At 37.7% G+C, this 23,185-nt stretch overlaps 1 protein-coding gene across 3 annotated transcripts in view; it reads right to left on the bottom strand.

The window, feature by feature from the left end:
* ATP9B (ATPase phospholipid transporting 9B (putative)) overlaps positions 1 to 23,185 on the bottom strand; it is a 167,893-nt gene that overhangs the window by 106,647 nt on the left and 38,061 nt on the right. For all 3 annotated transcript variants that reach the window (XM_055703596.1, XM_055703593.1, XM_055703595.1), the window contains 2 exons: positions 19,098 to 19,156; positions 11,065 to 11,116 (listed from right to left, as the gene is read on the bottom strand). In XM_055703596.1, the coding sequence (XP_055559571.1) occupies positions 11,065 to 11,116; positions 19,098 to 19,156 (111 nt within the window). The remainder of the gene's footprint in view (positions 1 to 11,064; positions 11,117 to 19,097; positions 19,157 to 23,185) is intronic.

Raw genomic sequence — 23,185 nt, 5'->3', positions numbered from 1 at the left:
GAAACCTGAAAACAGTCTTTACCTTTCTCTCGAAGAACACTGAAGAGATTTCCGCCTGCAATTTTTTTGACAAATACCAGCAAACTTTCAATAAAGAAACTTGCCAGTAAGCACTAAAGAGCACTTACAAGGTATAATTCAAATATGCCATAGCACATATTTTAACATTATGCTGTGCTGCAGATGCAGAGGGAAGTAACCATAGCTGTATATAGCAGATATGCAGGAATATGCACATTCTACCAGCATATTAAAGACCAAGCACCCAGTCTTGAAAAAGTGTTGTTCTGTCTGCATAAATGCAGGGTTGAATTCCACACTCCATTGCAGAGACATAATCTAAAAACAACCAGAGAGTGTGTGCACTTAAATTAGTCAAAAAAACCCAAACGTGAAATTAAATTACATTTACCTTCTGTAACATGTAACTGATAACAATTCATGTCAGTTATTCTTAAACAGAGACAATGCTAAACCACCACTACAAGTCTGGGTTCTTCTCTGTCAAATCTAAATAAATAAAATTACGTCTGCCTTCTCTCTCCAGAGCTGTATCAAATGAATTTTTTACAAATGAGAACAACAGCTACAAACTAATGCCTTTCAAGCCTCAGCAAAACTGAATTATTAAATCTGTCTGCCTATATCCTATTACAGCCTACTTATGAATACTTGATTTTATTTTGTATAATTGACAGCAGTTGTCAGGAAAGGAAGGTTTTAACGGCAATCAAATTAAGATCAACTGGTATAAGTGTCACAGTGAAGAGCCTGCATCAAGTGTTGATGAATTAATTGATGGGTCACCAGGAAACAGGGCACGTGGAGCTGTGGTGTCATAAACAGCTATATATTGTCTGGTAATATTACCAGCCTCCCTGCTTTAAGTCAAAAGCACTGAAAGAGATGGGTTACCACAATATATCCAACAAAAGAAAAACGGACTTTGACTTCGCACACCTAATACCAGATCATTTACGAACAATTTAATTTTTAAATCATTTATATTACTTAAGTGACTATGTGCATGAAAATTTTAAGCTGATGACAAGATGAATAGCAGCACTAAGATGACATATTGGAATACAGAGTTTCATTTACCACTATAACAAGAAGCTTTCAATTATGCTAGTTTCTAAGGAGGAAAGAAGCCAAGACACCTGAAACATCCCGAACATTTAAGCAACAATGCTTTCACATAGGATGCAATCGAAAAGTGTAGTGGCATTCATACAGGACTGATTAAATTAGTTTTAAAGCATTACTTTCTCTTAAGACCATGAAAGAGCTGTGTGTACTTGAGATATTTGATCTGAATTAAGAAACCGATGAAGCAATTGATTAATTGGAATTTAAGCCATGAGTCACTGGATCCATCAACAGATTCATTTACATTCTAAACAATCAGCTGATGGTCTTATAGGATACCATGTATTAATACACAGTCAATATGATACCCCCAAACTCATCACAGTTCCTTATTGACAAGCACACAGATGCTTTTAATCCAAGCTTGATCACACTGCATCTTCTTTGAATTGCTATATTGATTCAGCATGCTTTAAGAATGTTTATATCTCTTTTTATTAAAAACATTATAGAATTCTCATATATAGTAAACAATGTTCCAAGTTTTTTAAAAAAAGCATCTACATTCATATTCACATTCTCAAATTTTAACTTACTGATTTATATTACTTTGAGATATACAGAAGGATATTCAAAAGCATTAATTTATCTTTTCTATTTGATTCATCACTCTGCTTTATTATTCTGATGTATACTAGTCATCTTTTTGGAGAAATGCAGCGATACAGGAAAAAAGGTAACGTGAATTATTCACATCTTCAGTTTAATGACAAAATAAAAGCTCAGAATGCTTAGAACACTCAAAAAGTTCTCGCTTTTCAGATCAAAACAGGTAAAGGAGGCCCCAGTACCACTATATAATGGGATGGAAATCAGTACTGTACTTGGCAGATGTCAGTTCTACCATCACGTTTTATACAAACATCAGAATATTTTTCACTGGCACTACTCCCTGTTTGTGCATCTGCTAATCTGCTATTCTGCTTGTTTTTTAACATTTAGAACTGCAGTAACCTACGGTGATCTGTCCCATGAATGATCCAAACACATCGCCTGATTAATATCCAAGAATCTGAGGGTATTTTACGCCTTGCTTATTCATTTCTAAACCAATTTTGCGCACATCTTCAATTTATTAGTCATATTTACTATGTGTGTTAGTATTAGAAGCATGCTTCTCAACAAGCAGTAGATGGCACATCTTCCTTCAAATGAATCAAGGATGAAAATATTTTCCAGGAGGAGTAATTGCAACACAGCAGGAGAAAATTCCTACCTAGCATAACCTACTACATCAACCTAATTTCACTGAGATTACAGACCACTCTGATACAAATTATGCTGCACGTCCAGATAGGTGAGAGGGATGAAACTGAACCTTTTGCAGCCAGAGAGGTTACAGCCTTCACACAAAATTGGCTCCACTGCAAACCATTTTAAGGTCAAACTAAACCAGGAAAATTGTCTAAAATGGATGCTATTCCATGAACATCATTTTTTTTGCCATCATTATTTGAATCATTATTCTGGTCTAAGTCCCGAGTTGAGCTGGCATTTTCCATTTCTCCGTCCTTAACACATAGTGCTCATTTGGCCCTCACAGGGAAACATTCTGGTTTACAAATGGAAAGTTGGTTCCTATTTAAAAGGGATTATGAGAACTATTCTAAGTGCAAGTACTGCATGTGTGTTTAAAGATTCAGTAGGATCCTTCTTACAATGTAGTCAGATATGCAATAGTTGCATTATACAGGAAAATCATTAAATTGCTGCTTATCGTAACAGAAATGGCACCAGGAATTGGGATTTTTTAACTAGCTTTTTTATTTTTCAGCCTTAAATTTCAGTAGGAAAAAATCATAATCAGTTCAACCAATTTTCTGATCCTAATGCAAAGCACACACTAACACTGATGCCCCAAGCAGGGGTGCAAAACTGTCAGAATATTTTAAGAATATTGACTAAACAGGGTGCCTGACTTGAGAGCTCTGACAGCAGAGCAGAACTCGCTCTCCCCATCAGCCTCCCTAGTGCAGTTACATATTTCTGAGGACAAACTACACAGAAAAATACATATGCATATACACCTCAAAGTGTGCTTCTAGCTCACTTAAGGAGCATTTTGCCTCGATGAAAGCAGAGCTTACAAGCAAACGGAGGTGGCTGTGAGAAGGGTATGGCCCAATATACCAGCACCCACTGAAAGCACCTTTAGTCTCAAAGGTGTCAGCAGCAGCCACAGGCATCAACTTGAGGAACATACCATTAACTAAATTAGGGGGACAGGAATCTTGGTATCTCATAAAGCTTAAACACAGAAAAGTACAAGTCAAAGGAGTTGATAAAGCCTTCAGATTACAACAGGCACGTGAAAAACAAGAGGATAAATCTTTGGTTAAAAGTTTAGCAGGGAAAAGCACATTCCCCTTCACCAAGCAGGTGCCTAGGAAGAAGCAACAGACCCAGCTACCAAGATTTATCACTGGACTTCATGCCAGCAAAAAGCAGAGGATTTCTATTTTTTCCAGTTTCTTTTGACCTGACAAGACAGAGGAAGGCTGTGTAAAGCTACATGGACACCTCCGATCAGAACTGTAACTGACAAAGTGAAATATTTTGGGTAAATCTCATACCCCTCATATGCACCAAGAGCAACGACAGCACGGCAAGACAGGCTGTAGCCCTTGCATGGAGAACCCAGCACCACCCTCAGCTGCGGACTCCTGACAAGGCAGGAGCAGAAGTAACACCTTACTCCACATGAGGTTTTCTACCACTGGAACGCGAGCTGCCGGAGTACGGCACTACAGGTCTGCCCAGCTCCACTCCACGGCCAGCCAGGCACACGCCTCGTGCCCCATGTGGGAGCCAGAATCAGATTAACTTGTGCCAGCCACTCTTTCCTTATGGATCCAGATTGATTTGAAGATAATGTCTAAAATTTTACTGAGTTAACTTTAAAACAACTGCAAGATCACTCCTAATTAGGCCTGATAATCAGAACTTGGTAGGTTATGCAGAAATTCCTTTTTCACAATAAAAATGAGGAACAGCAAGAGACATTTTCTGGTTAGAATCATCAAGTTAACAATAACAGCTCGCCTAGGAAAGCCTTCAAGTAAGAAAAGAAAAAGCCCCACCATAATTAAACAATCCAACAGAAGAAAAAGGTGACGGTATCTTTAGAAAAAAAATGTAATGCATGGCATCAATCTTACGAATAGATACTTCAAAGGTAACAGACTGCTGCTACGCAGGAATTCTTGAACCTAACTTCTGCAAGAGTAATTTGTCTTTTATTTCCAAAGCCTTTGACAACATGCCCGGAGTCTCTCAGTTTGTTTGCCTGACTTGTCCTACCTCTGAAATCCGCTTTGCTGATTCTCACCTCCAGCTTTTCTAAGCTGTTTCCCAAAACTGGGGAAATTCTTTGGGATTTTAAGATAGTCAGACTGCTGCTCCAGGCAAGACACCAAAAGCCCTGAAATTCTGGGGAAATGCATTATCACTAGATAGTGGGAACAGCCAAATTTATGCCTAACACAATACACAGCCTCCTTACAGAGCAACTTTTTCAACTCCTACTAGTCTTTTTTCTTTCTTCTAAATGAAAATAAATAGTAAAATACTACTTTGTTACTGCTTATTTTGCTGCTAATATACTCAAACACATGCATTGTGCTCATCATCCAAGTATGCACAGAAAATAAAACAAAATGATTAGGGAATGAAATATATGATCAAGTCTTCTAATAACATTTTACTGTGTAATTTTACATCAGTAATAGAGAGACAGTAATACTATTAGGAGCTTAAAGCCTGCTGAGACCTCCTCTTTCCACCACATAACCACCACACTATCTGACTAGATCTTAAAGAAGTAGCTGATCACATAGAATAAGTATTGCTCAGTGGCTTAAAGTGGATACCAAAACATTTCAATCCTGAGTTAAATCAAATGTTAAAAACTGAATAGGAACTCATAGTACAGAAACAGATTAAAGTAGTTTGGACAGATTGTTGACAGCTACTTATGCCCTGAAGATAAACTTTTATCTGGCCATATGTGCAAAACCTAACTCTAGTAATTTATCATTCTCTATAGCAATAGATTTGCAAAGCATTTGAGTTCCCAGACAGGTAGGCTTTATAATGCTTGTTTTCTAAACATAATAGAAAATTCTAGAACATGTGACAAATGCAACTCCTTCAGACTTATTATTCTGTGGTAGTTGGTTTAATAAAGTGATAAAAAAGCAACATTGTTTGTGCAACTGAATGCCAACCTGACATTTTTATCTCTGGCTTGATTTTCAAATATCTGAAGTTCCAGTGCAGGCTGGGGCCCAAGCAATTAAGTTGCTTGTAGAACACTTATCCTTAAGTGTCCAGAATAAACAGATACAACTTGCATCAACTCTTCTATATTTTCATCCGCAGTGAGTTTGGGGTTTGTATTAAGGCACAAATGTTCTGCTAAAACTTGCCTTTTCAGAGCAACAAAACCAGACCCTTCAAAGCAGGAAAACACACTTGTCAGCACAACACTCTCCTCCTGTAGAGAACTGCTTAAGAATTCATAATTTTCAAATTCACTCCTTTCTTCAATTAGCAGACTTTGCTTGAGAAGGTACACTCTGGAGTAAGTCTTTACTAGTTTACTCAGAGCTCCTTCCAACAGCAAATCAAGCCGTATGAATGATGACTTAACCTGTACTCGCACTGCATAGTTTATGCCAGTAAAACCGTTAAAATTTTTTAAAAAACATCACATCTAAGGCAGTTATATTGCTACAGAAATGAACTGCTACAAAGCCTCAAAAGAAAAAGTGTTTTCCTGGTTTATTCTCACATTTTACTCATACCATTGTTGTTAAAAGTAATTACAAGTAAAGGATCCCGAAAACTCTTAACTAGAAATTTTAATACAAGTGAGATTGCTCTTCTTATTATAATTCTGAAAAACATAAACATGTTTACAGCTAGTAATTTATGCCTAAGTAAATACACCGTTTTTAAGGAGTTTTGTACGTGAAATTCAAGAAACTGATCTATGCAACGGGGAATGGCCAGAAGGACCTCAACAGACCAGAGACACAGGCAGACCAGAACCAGGGGGTGCAAAATCCTGCATCTGGCAAGGAACCTGGGTCCAACCTCAACCATTCTGCGATTCTGAGATACCACCTACAGTACTCACATAGAAGACCAAAACAATGTAACGTGGGCCTGAAAAATACCAGCTGCGACAACTGTGCAAGTGGAATTACCTTGCAAGGAATTACAGGTTCCTCACAATCAAAGGACTGTGAGAATTTGTAAATGATTTCCCATTTCCCCACTGCTTCCATGGCACAGCTGTAGTGATAGACATCCAGTACTTTGGAATGTCCACACCAGTAATTTACTATATACTGGATTTAAAGACCTACAGCAACAAAACTGTTTGATGATGATGATTTGTGCATTACAGCAAGCTTGACAGCAGTGGAACCAATCGGCTTTCTCTAGAGTATCACCTCTAAAAATAATAAAAAAAAAAAAATTAAATCTTCTGCCAATTTGGTAGCTGCTGAGGTGTCTACAGCAGCTGATGTACTAAATTTTGTCCCATGAATAGTAAGAATCTGAGGTTTATGGAAGTGGGTAAATGAAAAGTTTGAAGGAAAAAACCTAATTAAGCTTTATTAATTCTTTCCTGACACTGCAGCCATCCTATTAAATTTGTATTCCTCTCATTTTCACATTTGGAAGTTAGCAGAATGCAAATATTCCAGAGATGTCAAGTCTTAGGAAGACATGCACCAGATTGTCACAAGGGACCAGTTCCAGTTCACGTCAGAACATCTGACCTGGACCAGAAGCCGATCACTGAACCAAGGCACAGCCAGGGCACCAACACAAGGATTTTAGCCTAGAGAAGGAGAGTTATCTTTGAATGTTTTCTTCTGTCTTTTACAAACATAGTACTTTGACAACACTCCCGTACCACTGAAGTCATTAACACCTCTGCTTCAGTTGGCAGTTCCTGTGGACAATTATAATGTGATACAACAATACCTGCAATGCCCTGTCTGCCTTTTCACCTGTGATTGAGATGGCACATAGACAAATAAAATGTAAAGAGCATGCCAAGCAATTTTTCAAAGAACCTCAAAATTATGCTAGAGGCCACTTAGCATCTAGCTTAATTTCAGTAAGGGAGTTTCCATTTTTTTTGTGCATTTCTGTATTTGCGTAACAGCTTTCCACTAAGGTAGTCAGCTGGTTTCGGCATGATGCCTGCTTGCACACCAAATTATAATCTGTAACACATCTTTGGACCTGGCTTAGCATGAATACTTCCTTTAATCTGGTTAAAGGGTGAAAATGGGACAAATCTTTCAAATTGCTTGTCATGCCTACCATATGTAATGAGCAAAACCAAGATTCCACCTTAACCTTTCCCCTCCTGCCTCTTTTTCAATATATATAAAACCAAGACATTATTCCAGAGGAGTTTTGCTCTTAATTTTTTCTTTTATCTTTTTTAAATTTTTATTTATTTTGGAAGCCAGTGGATACTTTGTGGAAACCTCTGTTACACAGGGAGACTGACAGCAGCAAAGAATTCACATCTGACAAGTGATTTCCACCAGCTCCGTCCCCCTGGGAAGTAATCATAACTCTAAACTCAAACCAGTCATTTAGCCATCTCCATCCACGCACAAAAGGAATACCAATGTTACGGACTGTCAAACACGAATGAAAAAAAAGACCCACCTCCACTGGTCTTTATGCTAACTTTTCTAGAAGTCTGATTAAAAAAACCATAGGAATCTTAGAAATTAAGATACAAGTACACAATTAGCATCAATCATTATATCAGATTATTTGAAGATATTCTAGCTAAAAGACAATATATCTGATAAAGCAGGAGTGGGGAAAAAAAAAGTATCTAATAAGAATTAAGTTTTATCAGAATAAGCTTGATCCCCTGAAGTTTACCTTCCGCTATGTAGAGTTAGTAAGTATCCCCAAAGCAACATTCCTAAAAGTGCATTTGGGGTGTGGGTGGGAATAGAAGGGGAGGAAAACAAGCACACACCACTGTCTCACTTTTTCCAGGGTCCCATACTTGTGTGCAAAGAAGCCAGAATAGTTCTACGCTGAAGTGTGTAAACTACCCATTTGTAACTCAAACTGCTTCTTTTTCGACTGAAGATATAGGACATAGCAGTGCTGCAGACTGCGTTAATGTGGAGTATAACTATTGAAGTTGGAAAACAGTACTTTGCCCCAAAAGAAGCTTACAGGGGCGTTGGATTTTAAGATTTGTTCAAACTCTTCAGTTTACTCTTTACAGATTTATAGTAACAAGTTATAGTTAAGCTGTTTTATTGCACAGAAGATAAAATAAAATTACATATAGAACATAAAAGCATGCAAAAACTAATGTGTTTTACAAACCACTTAAAGTGCCAACTATAAATTAAACCATAAATCAGTCAAAACTGCAACATCCAGGAAGAAACAATTACAGATGTAAGTGTTCACTCTTTAGTCAAAAACCAATTACTGCCATATGCTTGAAGTTCAGGCGATTATTTTTTTGTGGGGTTTTTTGTTTTTAAAGAAGTGCAACACCAATATAACTAGTTAACCTGCTGCATGCTTACAGAAAGTGCATTTTCAATGTTAAAAAACACATTCCATGTGTAGCGGAAGCGTAGATAAAATTAGTATCAGAACTCTGGGAAGATTTCACTCAATTTGCTCTTTACTCACATTATAATGAATATTTACACAGTAGGTACACAACTCTTTCAAAGTGCTCACAAGGATTTTTTTTAATATCAGTTATGGAAAGTCTATTGTTACAACTATAAACTTTTTTAATAAGTAGCTTTATTTTCTAGATAGCAAATTAATGGAACTTCTTACAGGAGAATTTTAATTATGATGTTCTGAGAAAGCTGACTGCAGTAGACTTAAACAGTGAATGCAGAAAAAGACTTGATGAATTTTATTTTCAAAAATGTTTTTCTTCACACATTTGACATAGAGATCCATCCTGCTCCCCTCCCCCAGACTATATCTTGACAAAGAGACAGTTTAACTTATATTAACTGTGGTCCATCAAGATGCACTAGTCAGGTGTATGGCAGCCAAGACCCAGAGGTATCCCCTGCAGCTCCGTTTCTGGCCTGGCCTGTTCCCTGCCAACCACACGTGTGCCCCGTCCTTCAACCAACAGTCCTACAGGGGAGGGAGACTGCACAGCACCTTACAACCTCACACCCCGAATCCAGGAATTTAAGAATTAACAGGGAGGACAACATGCTAGAGTGCAGATGTGCAAAATACCTAATTGAAGAACTTGTTTTGTTGCAAGCCAGGCAACCATCTCAACTTGTTCGTGGTCATTTATTTCAGCAGTGAAAACACACGCGATTTAAACTGCTGCAAGGACACTAATTAAGGACAGCAAGCCAGCTCTCGCAAGACGAACAGCTCTTGATGCTCCTACAGCAGCAAACACTGCCCAACATTATATGCCGAGTTCCCTACACATTTCCACTGCGTGCACATCCCTTAAAGAAATTACAACTGATACATACCCCGCTGGAGTGGATGATGATCGCCTCCAGATGCCTAGATACAGAACACCTAATCCCATGTAGCTAGTAAAGGCTATGAAAGTGTTGGATCAACACCCATTGACCTTCTACTGCTTACACATTGCATGCAAGTGGCCTAGTTTAAAGTAATTCTACAGATGCAGAAATCCTCCTGCTTTACTAGGAGGTATGATTTCAGCTGAAGCAGTTTCTGGGTCAGCAGGAAAAGATGACATTGTAAGCAGCCCAAAAAGAAATATTATCAATCCTTGTATGATCATGCTGGATTCAAGAGATTTGAGTTGCCAGAAGCATTAAGCATTTTAATAAAATGCAGTACTGTGGGAGGGAGTAAAAAGAAAAGCTCATGTGCCCTGAACCAGAGGGTGATTAAACAAGATGGAGATTATATATAGACTATTAGGAAACTTTGTCAGTCCAGACCAGTTATAAATGATCTAGTGCATCTAATCAGCATTTGAAAGTCATCAGCAAGACACAGTAACAACAGAGTAATTTCTTCTTCTGTTCGCAAATATATAGCCTACAGAACACCACCAGAGCTATCAGAAGCATTTTTGTCTTCTCTCTCGAAGTGTGTCTACAAATTTAGCCTTTTATCTGAAATATATGATTGAACTCCCGCGCCACAGTGAAGTACCAAGTGCCACGAATACAGTATCATAGCTATTACCTTTGTGAAATTTAGTGCTGTCTGACAAACACCAGACAGAGCTTCAGGATCTGAAGAGAAATGGTAATATAAAGGAGGGAAACTCATTTGAGTTATATGGGGGGCATCCAATAGTAATTTCTAAACTTTAATCAAAACAGCTATAATTTATAAGGTTCCTATAAAGGAAATATTTGTTTCTCAAAGATTAAGAGTACTCCCCTATCACCACATAAAGAGAAATACAGCTAACAAGGAGAACTTTTCTTTCCCTCAAGAAAATTGTAGTTTTGCATTTTTTTACTGAACAAAGGAATGTAAGGTTTTTCTAAAAAAAAAAAAAAAAACCAAAACCAAAAATCACTTATTTCAGGGGTTTAGATAATTTTAGTAGGTATTTTAAAAAATGATTTTTAGTCATTTTAGTAGGTTCATAGTCATTTTAGTAGGTTCATAGTTCTTTTCAATTTAGTAACTGAAATACAATCAAATGACATTTAAATGCATATTGCAAGATAATAATTAGTCATAAATAAAATACTGTCAAAGTCATATTAAACAAGTACAGTGAATGGACCCTCTCCCATTCACCTGATGAAGGTGGATCTCCTACCAACAATCTCATTGACCACAGTGCACAATCTAGAATTCTACTGCAACCACAAGCTTATCACACTACCAATGTGAATTATCAAAACATACCCGTTTTTTCCGAAGTTCTGAGAAACACCATGTCCGATGGGATTCGTTGGTTCTGAGGAGAGGGGGGAAAAAAGGGATATTTTTTGTAAGTAGGAAAAAAAAGTTAATTCCAATCAAACGTCCAGTAAGATCTATCAACAAAAGGTCACACTTGGATTGAAACTCAATTAAAATAGGATTTCTCACAGTACTTTACATTCAGCATTTGCAATTCAGAAATCAATATTTTCGAAAAATTATACAATAAGCAAACAACAGCTAATCCTTTCAGATGCTCTTTATAAATGAATCATAAATACCTGAAAAACTACAACAGGTTTACATTTTCTTGACTGAAAACGGTAGTTCAAGCATAGGAATATCTAACTGAAATATTTTTTAAATAATTTCACTGAGCAAGACACTGACACTCAGCTAGCACATATAATAGAAAAAACAGTGAAATTTGAAACATCTGTCTTGGCACTTGAGTTGCAAACGTTATGTACACCAAGTATCCTCCTCTTTCCCAACGCACACAGACACAGAGGAAACAGCAAGTCAGGGAACCGCATTTTCCTACCTCCCATAGCTATAAACCTCTCCTTCACAAAGACAAAAATTAATAGAAATTCTTCCTCAGTATCTGAGGCACAGAGCCATATGCACAGCTCAATGCACCTGCACACAGTTCTGCATTTCCCTCTCGAGCACCAAGCTACCTGTATCAAATCATGTTTTCAGTTTTTGGTTGACCACAGAAAGGCCAACTGAAGCTTTTGCAGATTAAACAAAACAAACAATACTGTGGCCCCCTCCCTCCAAGACTACCTGCAAGCAGCTACCCGCGTTCTTCACTCGCCCACCAGCTCCAGTTACACATTGCCAACACAGAGCTTAAGAATGGAAAACTGGGCTAAGTGAGAATAACCAACATGTCAAAACCTGAAAGAGACACAGGACTGGAAAAGAAAAAAGTGACAGGCTAATTTGGCAGGGACTAGAGTGAACAGTGGACAGAAGGATGAGAAAGGGTAACACTGAACTGCAGCTTCTGCCATCACAACTGGGGTCCAGCGTGCCACATGCCTTGACACTGAAGCTGAACACAAAGACTCATCTGAATTTCATTTACAGGCTACCTTTAACCAATTAAGAAATCTCAGTGGATTATTAGCAATAGCATTACTAGTTTCATGCCAAGAAATATTTCCTAATGCTCATTTCAGATCCCTTGTTAAGAGGATATAATGCACAAACATTTTTCGCATAGAAAGTACCTCAATTTGAGAATACATTTCAGGTTTTCCTGTTATACTTTGCTGCCTTGAAAGCCACTGCATACCTAAGGCTCATTTTTTATTTAACTTTTTTTTTTAAGAGCTCAATTGTCTGAATAGAAAATAAATGTAGCTGACAAGGCCCACCACATGGCATAGACAAACCTCACAGATTTCAAAAACCTGACTGAATTTATGCAACATGAGGTGAAGAAGCAAGTTCTGCATATGAGCATTCCAAAACTGTGCAATTATTCCCTATTTCACACTTCGATTGTAACCAAACTGCAAAATTAATACAGCACTAATAATTCAACTGCAGGTCTATTTTACACAAACTACCAGCTACAGAAAACTGGTTAGTTATTTTACAAAGAAGAAACAGAGGTGAAGATGGGGTCAAGCTAACCTGAAAATTTCAGTTCAAGACACGAAGCAACAGAACATCTCACATACTGAACACAGAATCCCACCTGCAAAATCCCTAATCACAATACTTTGATTCAGCGTATCAAAGTGGAAGATATGAATTCCATAGGTTATTACAAACATGTAACTGTCAAAGAAAAACATAACAGGTTCAAAATTATCTCTACATGAAATTCAAGTGCATTCAGCATGTAGCAGCTTTCAATGTATTTATCCCAACAGGAATCTAGGCAATAGCTCAGACCACAGCATCAGCAAACACACTTAAAAACCTCCTAAAAGAATCAAGACAAACATAGAGGAGTAGTTTTGTTCATCTGAGTCAAGCCAGTCCTCCATCTCAACATTTAAGGACATAACACTGCTATGAACAGAAAGAAACCCAGCACTTAGATCGGTTTGATTGGAAACCAGACACGTATTTTCTCATTTTTAACCCTTCTCCTTTTACTTTATTGAAGGCAGCATTTCCCCTTCATCACTGCCCGTCAAATGAAAAAAAAAATAATCTTAGATGTACACTCAGTCCCCTTCAATAAAACAGCTCAAAAAACATCTGTGAAGATAATTAGACACTGCTTTGTATGATATTCAGTATATGGGACCTTCAAAATACTATGCCTGACTATTCATAACAATCAGTTCAGAGAGGGAAAAAATCCACATTGTCTGACTCGTAATGGAGAATAAATTGTATTTATAGCAGGCACCACCACTGAAGCAGCTGAAGTTTTTCCCCACATGTAATGCTGTATTCCAGCATTTGCCTTAGTTCTCGAGAAGCCACACTCATACAGCAGTATTAGTTCTGACCACAAAACATCCTGGATACTGTAGGCAAAGTTTTCCATTACTCCAAAGAAATCTTCCCAAGATCAGCATGCCACAACAATGCCATTTGGAATAGCATGATCCCAATAGATCTGTTAAGAGTTCTGTGTTTTATGGGCTCAGCTTTCAAAACAAGATGACGTAAACTTTCTATATCTCTGGGAGGCAGGTACCCCCTGACTCTCTGTAACACACTCTCAAGTGTGTTACTCCCATTCAGAAGTGGGACTGGAAGCAGCTACACCTGTATTCTCCATTGATGGAGAGGGAGTTCAGTACAGAGGGACCACGAGGGGCTACAGAGATGGTACTATCGCAAGCAGATGAGATGCCTGGAAAACACGCACGTTTTGAAACAGTAGAAAATAGAAGCATGTTCTGGTTTACCTAAAAATCCTATGCAGGCACCAAAACCCCCTCCTCATACCTTAAAATTATGCATTTTCACGTATGGATACTTCCTGGTTTGCAGCAGTTTGCACTTATTTGGAAAAGCACAAAGAATTAAAAATTCACGGGCTCCGTGTATGTCATTGGCATTCACCTTGAAGAGGCTGCTTCAGCTGCAACTCAGCTAGTACACCTTTTTTTTTTTAATCTTGCCTTATAACAGAAAATAAACATGTAGTGAAATTTAATATCCATCTTGAGCCCAGATTCACCCAGGAATATCTCATTCAGATTTGTAAAAAAATGCAGTAAAAGCATTCACCTTAATATATATTTATTATGCACCTACTAGAGGAAAGGAAAAAAAAAAGAGGAAAGGGAAAATGCAACTTCAAAATTAAATAAATCTTTCCTTAAATGACAATAACAATTAAACAGATACCCAGTCTTCATATAGATTAGCTATACATTTTTGCAGCTCCCCTGCCAGCTCTGACATAAATCCATTACACAAGTTTCAGGTTACTGGCTTCATGCCTACAAACTTTCAGTTACTTGTAAACAAGCTAACACACTGGACCAGCACCCAAAATTTTGCAAAAATATCAGTCAAATGATCTCATACTGAATTAAATAGAAGTTCTAATAATCCAAATGAGTTATCAGGTTTTTACAAATCATTACCAGCTTCCACAGAGACTGCACGTTTCACATTCAGTAAATGGAACGTCCACCTGGTACTTGCTATTTAAGATTCAAACCTTTATGCCTGACCAAACTGGGCAGCATCATGGAATATATCTCAAGTCAGAAGGGAATCATAAGGATCACTGAGCCCAACTCCCTGCTCCTCCCAGGGCTACCTAAAACTCAATCATTTGACTAAGAGCATCGTGCAGTCACTATATCTGAACTCCAACAGGCTTGGTGCCATGACCGCTTTCCTGGGGAGGCTGTTCCAGTCCCCCAGCAGCCCCTCAGTGAGGGACCTTTTGCTAACGTCCAACCTGGACCTCCTCTGACCCACCTTCACACCACTCCCTCGTGTCCTGTCGCTGGTCACCAGCGAAAGGAGATCAGGACCTCCCCCTCTGCTGCCCACCTTGAGGAACCTGTAGACTGTTTTTCCTTCCTGTAAAATAATGTATGTTTTTCAGCATTAATATATATAAACATATCCTTCTATGTAGGAAAGGCTGGATGGAGACTGTCTTGTCTTTGCTGTCTCCCTCAGGAAAAAAAAAAAAAAAAAAAAAAAAAAAAACCAAACAAAACCAAAACCACAACAGCATTTAAGACTGACATCTTATTTTTCATCAGGTTTGCCATAGTTTGGAAGTGGGCGGAAAGGCACTGCAGGAGTCCTAGATACCAGCACCCATTGTCACTGTCACTGCTGACACTGGGGAGCAAAGATCCCCCTGCAAAGACATACCTAGTCACTAGAAATGAGTGACTACACAGAAACAGATGGCAAGTATGCTACAAAAAAATCTTTAACACCTCATTATGAAGAAAATTAAGTTCTGTTGTACACAAACAGCAGCAATATGTCAATCATGTTAGCCCTCTCATGTCACATTTATCAAAGTGGAACAAGTTAAAATGACAACACATACAACTTCAAGCATTCAGAAACCCATGAAGAAACTATGTAATCTAGCTTCATCGCCATGGTAATTGAGAAATGTTTATTGATATATATACTGAAATGTGAATATATAAGTCATGAAAATGACTTGAATACATTGTCTTGCTGAAGTCTGGGCGGATTTAGAGCTCCAGGAAAGGAAGTCTTCCACTTCTCTCTGTGTTTGTCTATGCTGCTGACTTACAGATTCATCCCTAGAGATCCAGCTGCGCCAAGCCGACGGCCAATGCAAGAGAAGTGGCTCCCCAGCTCCTGGGTTCCCGTGGCTTGCTCCAGGCCATTCTGCAGTACTAGCCAGATTGGAAAACAAGAAAACCCACAAATACACCTATACCTCCCTGCACCACAGGCTACAATCTTCACTTCAAAATTATAACTTCCAATAGTTTTCAAATTATTTTCATTTTTGTCATGTTATCATCATGAGAATGTTATTTACATAAGTTTCTCCAGCTCCCTAGTCAGTCTTTCTATTCCCCTACAGCTGCCTGTAGCTACAGACCCTCAGAATTTTGCACTTACTGTCCTTTCTTTTCCATTCATGTAACAAACCATATACTCTTCTCATGGACTAAAATATTCCTGATTGCTTCTGAGTTATAAATGGAAAAGGCACTTCCCAACTGTCACCTTGCATTTGCATGCTGTGCATGCCAGCATCAGCTGCAATCCTTACAAATCTGGATTCATTTCACTTTACACCTGAGATTAAGAAAAAAGCAACTGCATTTCTTTTACAGCTTGAAGAAAAGCTCTTGAAGCTTTAAGATGAAGCATTACTGATCCACATTTTAAAACACTATTATTTTATGTTATATAAAAATTATATAATGTTGTTATTAAATGTTATTAAGTGTGTTATTAATCATTAACTAAGTTTTACACCCTCTTCACATCCCCAAAATGTATACCAAACTGTCAACAAGCTACAGTGTCTAAATAACAGCAGCTGAACTCATCAACTCATCCCTTCAATCGTCTTATTCAGGAACATCACACAAACCTGTGCTCCCACTGGAAACTAAGAATGTATCTTAACCCAAGCCGAGGAGAACACCTAGGAAGTAGCACACCTGCTCGAGGCAGGGGACTGCTTTTCAGCTAGCATATACCAATGCCTTTTAGTTTTTAAGGACAGGCAATATTTCCTTCTGTTCAGGCCTCTTCCTGCCCTAGTGTTAGTGCATCACAAAATCTTCAGTTGAAACAATATGTCTATTACTTGGAATGAAACTGTTAAGCACATTGTAGTCACTTAAAGCTGCATTGAAATTAATCAGGCCTATTTAAAAAAAACAAACAACAACAATCAGAGGATATTCAAGGTTTAAATACAGAAAAACCTTTCACTTAAGTTGTTAGTACTTGTGATGCAGTCACTAGTTAACATATGGATCTTCAGCTCAAATGAGTCATTAATTTCACTACAGAAATGCTGTTGAAGCATCTTCCAGTCAAATACAATGTTAACTCGTTCCTCTGCCATTAGAGTGAGCAATTGAACATTTCACTCCCGACTGGTTCTTTGGCTTAGGAGTCATACTCTGAAATTGAAAATTGCTTGCTCCAACAAAATACACGTCTCAGTAGAAGCAGAAAACATTTAACATCATTAGACTGAAGGCACCCCCAGCAAGGCCAAGAGGAAAGAAAGATGTGCTGGGGCAGGAGGGAGCTTGAAGACTAAATACAACATTCAAACAATGATATTCACCCTACTGAGATACTAAAGTAAAACCTTAATCCAGAAGAACTCTACTCATTATTTCCCTAAATCCTTAAACATTACTTTTTCTTCATTAGAAACCTCAGGTGCTCACAACATGATCTGTAAGCTGCTGCACATCATACTGAAATAGATGCTAATGACCTACCTCATACAAGACAGACTGAGTCACAACATAATTCCCATTTTCCAAATTCAAGCATAATTCAACAGGCAGATGGACCTCTGTAAATTTCAGGGAAGGCAGATTACCTACGTAGTCAAGAGTCTTCCCTACACTCTACCACAATAAATTCCAGGTTTAGAGATTAAGGAGGCCCTGAAAAGTTTCCTAATAAAAAAAAAAAATCAAAGCAAATATCTCATTCTCCTAAAAGATCTGGAATAGGCACCAGTGAGCAGGTGCAAGCTGACTCCAGCTGGACACTAAGATAGCAAGGTGTAAGGCAGAACAGATGGAAAGGCAAGGCATATTAGCACTGACCTTGTCTATGCTGGTACATGGCACTCAGACAGGCCCAAAGAGATAGCAGGTACAGACAGCAGACAAAAGGAAGGAAAAAGAAGAAAGAAATAGTACCAACTACATGAAAACAGATGCACTTCAAGCTGAAAGCAGCAAACCAAATGAGACTTGGGTATATATTGTACTTTCTTTGCACTAAAGAAGAAACAAAGGAAGGAAACAGAAGTTTTCCTAAACAAAGAGAGGTTTCTTATATATGTCTGAAAAAAGGAAATAATCTCTATCCAGTGACAATTCATGAGTTCTGCAAATTCTCCAAGTAAAAGAAAAGGTGTTAATAGATAAGAAAGCACAAAATGCATCAGGAGGCCATATTTGCTGAAGGATCTTCTTTTATCAAAAGTAATAAAAAGTAGTAAAACCACCAAGAAGTTTAGAAAAGCCTAGTCACTGCCTAGGTTCCACTAACAATTATTCTGCCAAGCTGCAACTTGCCATACAACACTTCAAACAAAGTTGCAGATACAAGCTTCAACTCGAGGTACCTCCTTGCAGCATCTCCATGGAGTAGCCCTCTAATACAAAGCGTGATGACAACCACTTCCTGGCACCCAGAAAGAGTCATCTTTCCAGAATGAAGTAAAAAGTTTCCTCTGACAAGAAAAATTAAGATGACTTGCAAGGTCACAATAATTTCTTAGTAGCCCAGAGTGCCAACGGAAACAAGCAACATTGTCTATTACAACACTAACACAGAGGGGAACAGAGTTCACAGCTCTCACTCACCATTTGCAATCAAACGGGACAGCTTTTTCTTGTTTTTGAAAATAAACTTTTCTATTATTTAATTATACATAATATTATATACATGTTATAATTATATAATATAAATATACTTTAATATATTTATAAATAAAACTTATCCTTGAAGCCTTCAAACGTAGAAAAACACTTACTTATTTGAGCATCAGAAGGAAGGTATCAGTAATCAGACAGCTTAGAACATTCAGCACAGCACGAGCCAGAGAATTTAAAACCAGCAATTGTACTCCACTAGATAAATTTAAGCATATACCAATTCATAAAATATAAGTGTTTACATTCAATTAGGCTTATAAATAATCCAAAAACAGACTTCCTTGAAGATTCTCAAATAAAACTTGAACTAAAATACTAGCTAGTTAGTACTTCACAGATAAGTACCTTAATATACTTTTCTTCAGAAGATAATTAGCATGTTAATAATCTTTAGTCTCTAAAATATATTCAAAAAGTATCAACCTTTTCCACTATGATGAGGTCTCCAACTTGTATGTCTGAACTCTTAACTTGCACTTTACCTTAAAAAAAAGAAGAAATGTAATCAACTTAGGCAGACATCAATAAAGAGTCACAAGAATATAAATCCCAGAATGCAAGTTATACTTAAAGACATTACTGTTTGGTGAAAATGTTACAATTTATACAAAATGGATCTCTGATGAACACATTAATAAATGGATTTCATCTGTTTGAATAAATAATTCACTGGTTAATAAAAGTCTAAAGTTTTGTAACCAGTTAGCTATTGTAGAAGTATTAAGAGAAAAAAACACGTGAGGAGGATGCTCAAGTCTGATCTATAGTATCAGTAACAGAGTTGTAAAATTGGAAAAAACGAGTCTTTCATGTCTCCTACTAGACAGCACTTCTATTTCTGACAAGCCAAGAGTGGTTAGGCTGGCAGCCATGGAGCACTCACACACAGGAGTTGTTCGTCACAGCCCAGTTACCAACAGGTAGCTTTGCTTGGCCACCGCAGTTACTTATGGAATTGGCACTGCCTGACACTTGCTGGCAATTACGGTGGGAAAGGTAAGTCTCACTGAAGTCAGAAGAAATGCTTGAAGATTTCATTTCAGAAAAGTAAAATAGCAAGAGCTGAAACAGGGTTTTCATTCTCTAGAGCTGCCCATTCAGTAACTGCTGTGAACAACTCATTCAAAAACACACAGAGCACACATACCAATTTAATTTCTGTATGTTCTGTAGGGTATTAAGACAAGTTTTAGCGTCCTTATTTCGTTAATGAATTTGACAAAAAACTGAGACAGAGAGGTTAAGCTACTGCCCAAAATGAGTTGTTGTTGATACTGTTAGAATTCAGGAGTTCTAGTCCCAGGTCCTTGCTGCAGCTCCAGAAAAAGTTGCTTCTCTGAACTAAAAACAACCAAAAAGACCCCCTTGCAAACAAACAAGTAATGACATAGGGATATCCTCATCCAAGATGTAACAGGTGATAAATTCAGAACCTGTTAACTCAGGATATAAGCACATACATATTTACACAGCCTGGTGAGCTGAAACACACACCCATATGACGTATCTTTTCCCATCAGAAACACTATCGTGATTCAAGTAGCAGGTATCTGATCAGCAGGAATCAGATGACAAGGATGTCAAAGCATGGTAAAGTGCTCGGGTATTAAATAAAAATCAGACTGAACTAACTAGAACTGAAGACCCACAAAAGCACAGGATGACCAGCAATCGGTATGGAGTTTAATAAAAAGTATTATAAATAGCAGATTTCTCAATATGCATTGTGTCATCTCTCAAAGTTATAATAAGGATAAAACAAAAACTAAGCTAGGTTCTAAATCCATGAGATCTCCTCCTTCTAACTCTCAATCAGCAGAGATCTGGCAGTTAACCTCAAAAAATTCCTATACTTACATATGTATCTGTCAAAGGTAGTAGGAGTAATTATTTTCAGTACTTGCTCTTCAAAATTGCATTTCATGCAACAGTTGTTTTAGGTTTAATTCAGTCAGTAAAAAAATGTATTCCTATGGCTAATTTTTAATACATTTTCCATAACATTAGCATGTGTAAAATGTGCAATGTCAAGAGAAAAATCAGAACTTCTGTTTGGCACGTCTGCAAAGTTATTTCTGAAAGGCAGTCTTTGTTACTGATAATGATCTTTTTACACCAGTTCATTATTTCAGTTGCCAAACACACCTCCCCCCCAAATATACAACAAATCATATGTTCAGTCTGACTCCTAGCTCTGCCATAACACATTTGTGAGGGTGAAGGGAGTAGCAGAAGATGAAGGTATAAAAAGCTGTAGCTAGAAGCATTAGCAGTTCTCTACAGGACTTTCAAGACGCCTATGGAAATGAGGTTAATGTCAACCTCTCAACAATTTTTTTTTTTTTTCCAATCTAAACAAAATAATACTAAAGCTCAACCACTAAAATAACAGTCTGATACCAAATCAACATATTTAATCTGCTTAACTGCATGAGCCTGTGAATTTTCTTTATAAATTCTCAAGTTTTGACTAGAGGTGAATAGTACATACCAGAAAAACATTATAATGTTTACTTTGCTTGCTATGTCTGTTAGCTTTACCAAAAGGCTAGCATTTCCTAGTTTATTTTCAATTACTCCATTAACAATTTTCAGCAGTTTATCAGTGTGATAACTAAGTCAATCAACTGATTATAGTAACAGCAGCACAAAAATCCTAGCATCAGCTGCATCAAGTCTCAGATATACATCACCTCCGCAGTCATGTATGACCAAAACCATTCAGAAACACAAATCAAATGCAACTACTAGCAATTTTATCAACTTAACCAAATTTTCCACAGTCATGTTCTAACAGTATCTACAGTAAAGATCAAAAGACACTAAGTGTCAGAGGACAAGAGAAGGTAAAACGTTCATTTGCAACATGATGTAGGGCAGACAAAAAGCAAAGACTCCTGATGCTGAGCATACCAACAGGACCCCAGACTGCACCTCTGCCTGCATGCAGGCTAGCAACCTGGAAGTTTCACATTAGGAATTGAAAAGTTTCCTTATCAGACTGTTTTCTAGGTGGCTTAGTACGACACTGCTGAACACCATCCTTATCACACACTAACGTGCCTTGCTAGAGCATCCTGTGTATCCCCACACAAAAGGAAGGGGCCTGTGGCATACAAGACAATTCTACAATGAAGCTGAATGGCAGGACGTAGTCCATTAAAAACTAAATGGTAAAACATCGCAGTAATTCAGAAAGTAGCTTAAAATTTTGAAAAGTCAACAAATAACACTTTCTTTTAGACTAGCAAAAATGAGAATCATTAGATACCATTTCAGAGAACATTAAAATAATGCTATACTACATCTTGGTGAAGATGCATTTAGAGAAAAACAAGACACTGAATGTTATTCACTGCATAAATTATTTTTGTAAACTATTTTTTCCTCTAAAACCATCTCCATAGCAAAATACTCTTCACCATCTGTGTAATTACCAATAAAAAGTCCAAAGCTGTCAGAAGTGGCTGCGCATCCAGACTTTATAGTCCACCACGGCGCAAGGCTTTCGCCTAAAGCAACATATAGAATTATGCAGAACTAGAACATCGAAACGTGTCTGTAGTAATTCATTATACTCCCAAGATAAAGCCTTTTGAAATTAACTGCAATGATTGGAAAAAACTAATAAATAGCTCATATGTGCTAACAAGTATTTCTCACAAAAAAATTAAGAACTAAAGTAAACAAAATGTATCAGAAACGACTTTGTTTCTTTTTATTTAAGAGTATCTCCTACCTGAGTGCAAGCCACTCCTGAAACACCAGTGACTTCTGAGAGTAGCATTTCCAAATTCTTTACAATTTGATCGTACATCTTACCCATGGTACCTTTGAGTATGTCTGAAATCCTGCTTCTGGAGTTGGTAACAGAGCTTGTCTCTAACCCAGAAATACAACTCTTGAATGAAAGGAGTCAAGCATACACTGTATGAAAGTTCTACCTAGCATCTACCAGCCTTAGTTCTCAGCATAATTACAATAATCATAATAAAATGTGGAGCTGGGGCAGGCAGCGGGCAAAAATTTCAAGCTATGGTGAGTCCAAGGTGAGGATGCTGACCCTTCAGTGCAAGCGCTGTCCTTCAGTCCTTTCAAACCCCAGCGCACATAGTGAACTGAGGTTAGTCTTTAATCACCAATATAAAACCCTAGAGACAAGCTTCCTTGCTCCTCTTCTCTGTGTACCATCTCCTCTTATGCGAAATGGAAAGTCTTCATCCCTTCTTACCCAATCTCCTGGATGCCATAAAAATGTGGAAGAAAACAGTCCCCTTGACATTTCCTCTCTTCTGGCCTCTTTTTGAAATTCTTTCTTACATTAAAATTTCAAGTTCTGTTTCTGCTGTTTCTTACTGCTTCCCTAATCAGATAGATCAAATTGATACAATTCTTCAAAAACTTAACTGCTCCAAATCTTTTAAATACTAGGAATTAAGTCATTGGTGGGTTTGAAATATTGCAGGCAATAAAGACCTAATGCTGAACCTCTAGATTCAGAAATAAGATTG

Source organism: Falco cherrug, chromosome 3 (genome assembly GCF_023634085.1).
Source record: "Falco cherrug isolate bFalChe1 chromosome 3, bFalChe1.pri, whole genome shotgun sequence".
Classification (NCBI taxonomy): domain Eukaryota; kingdom Metazoa; phylum Chordata; class Aves; order Falconiformes; family Falconidae; genus Falco; species Falco cherrug.
This window is presented reverse-complemented; position numbering and strand designations above follow the sequence as displayed.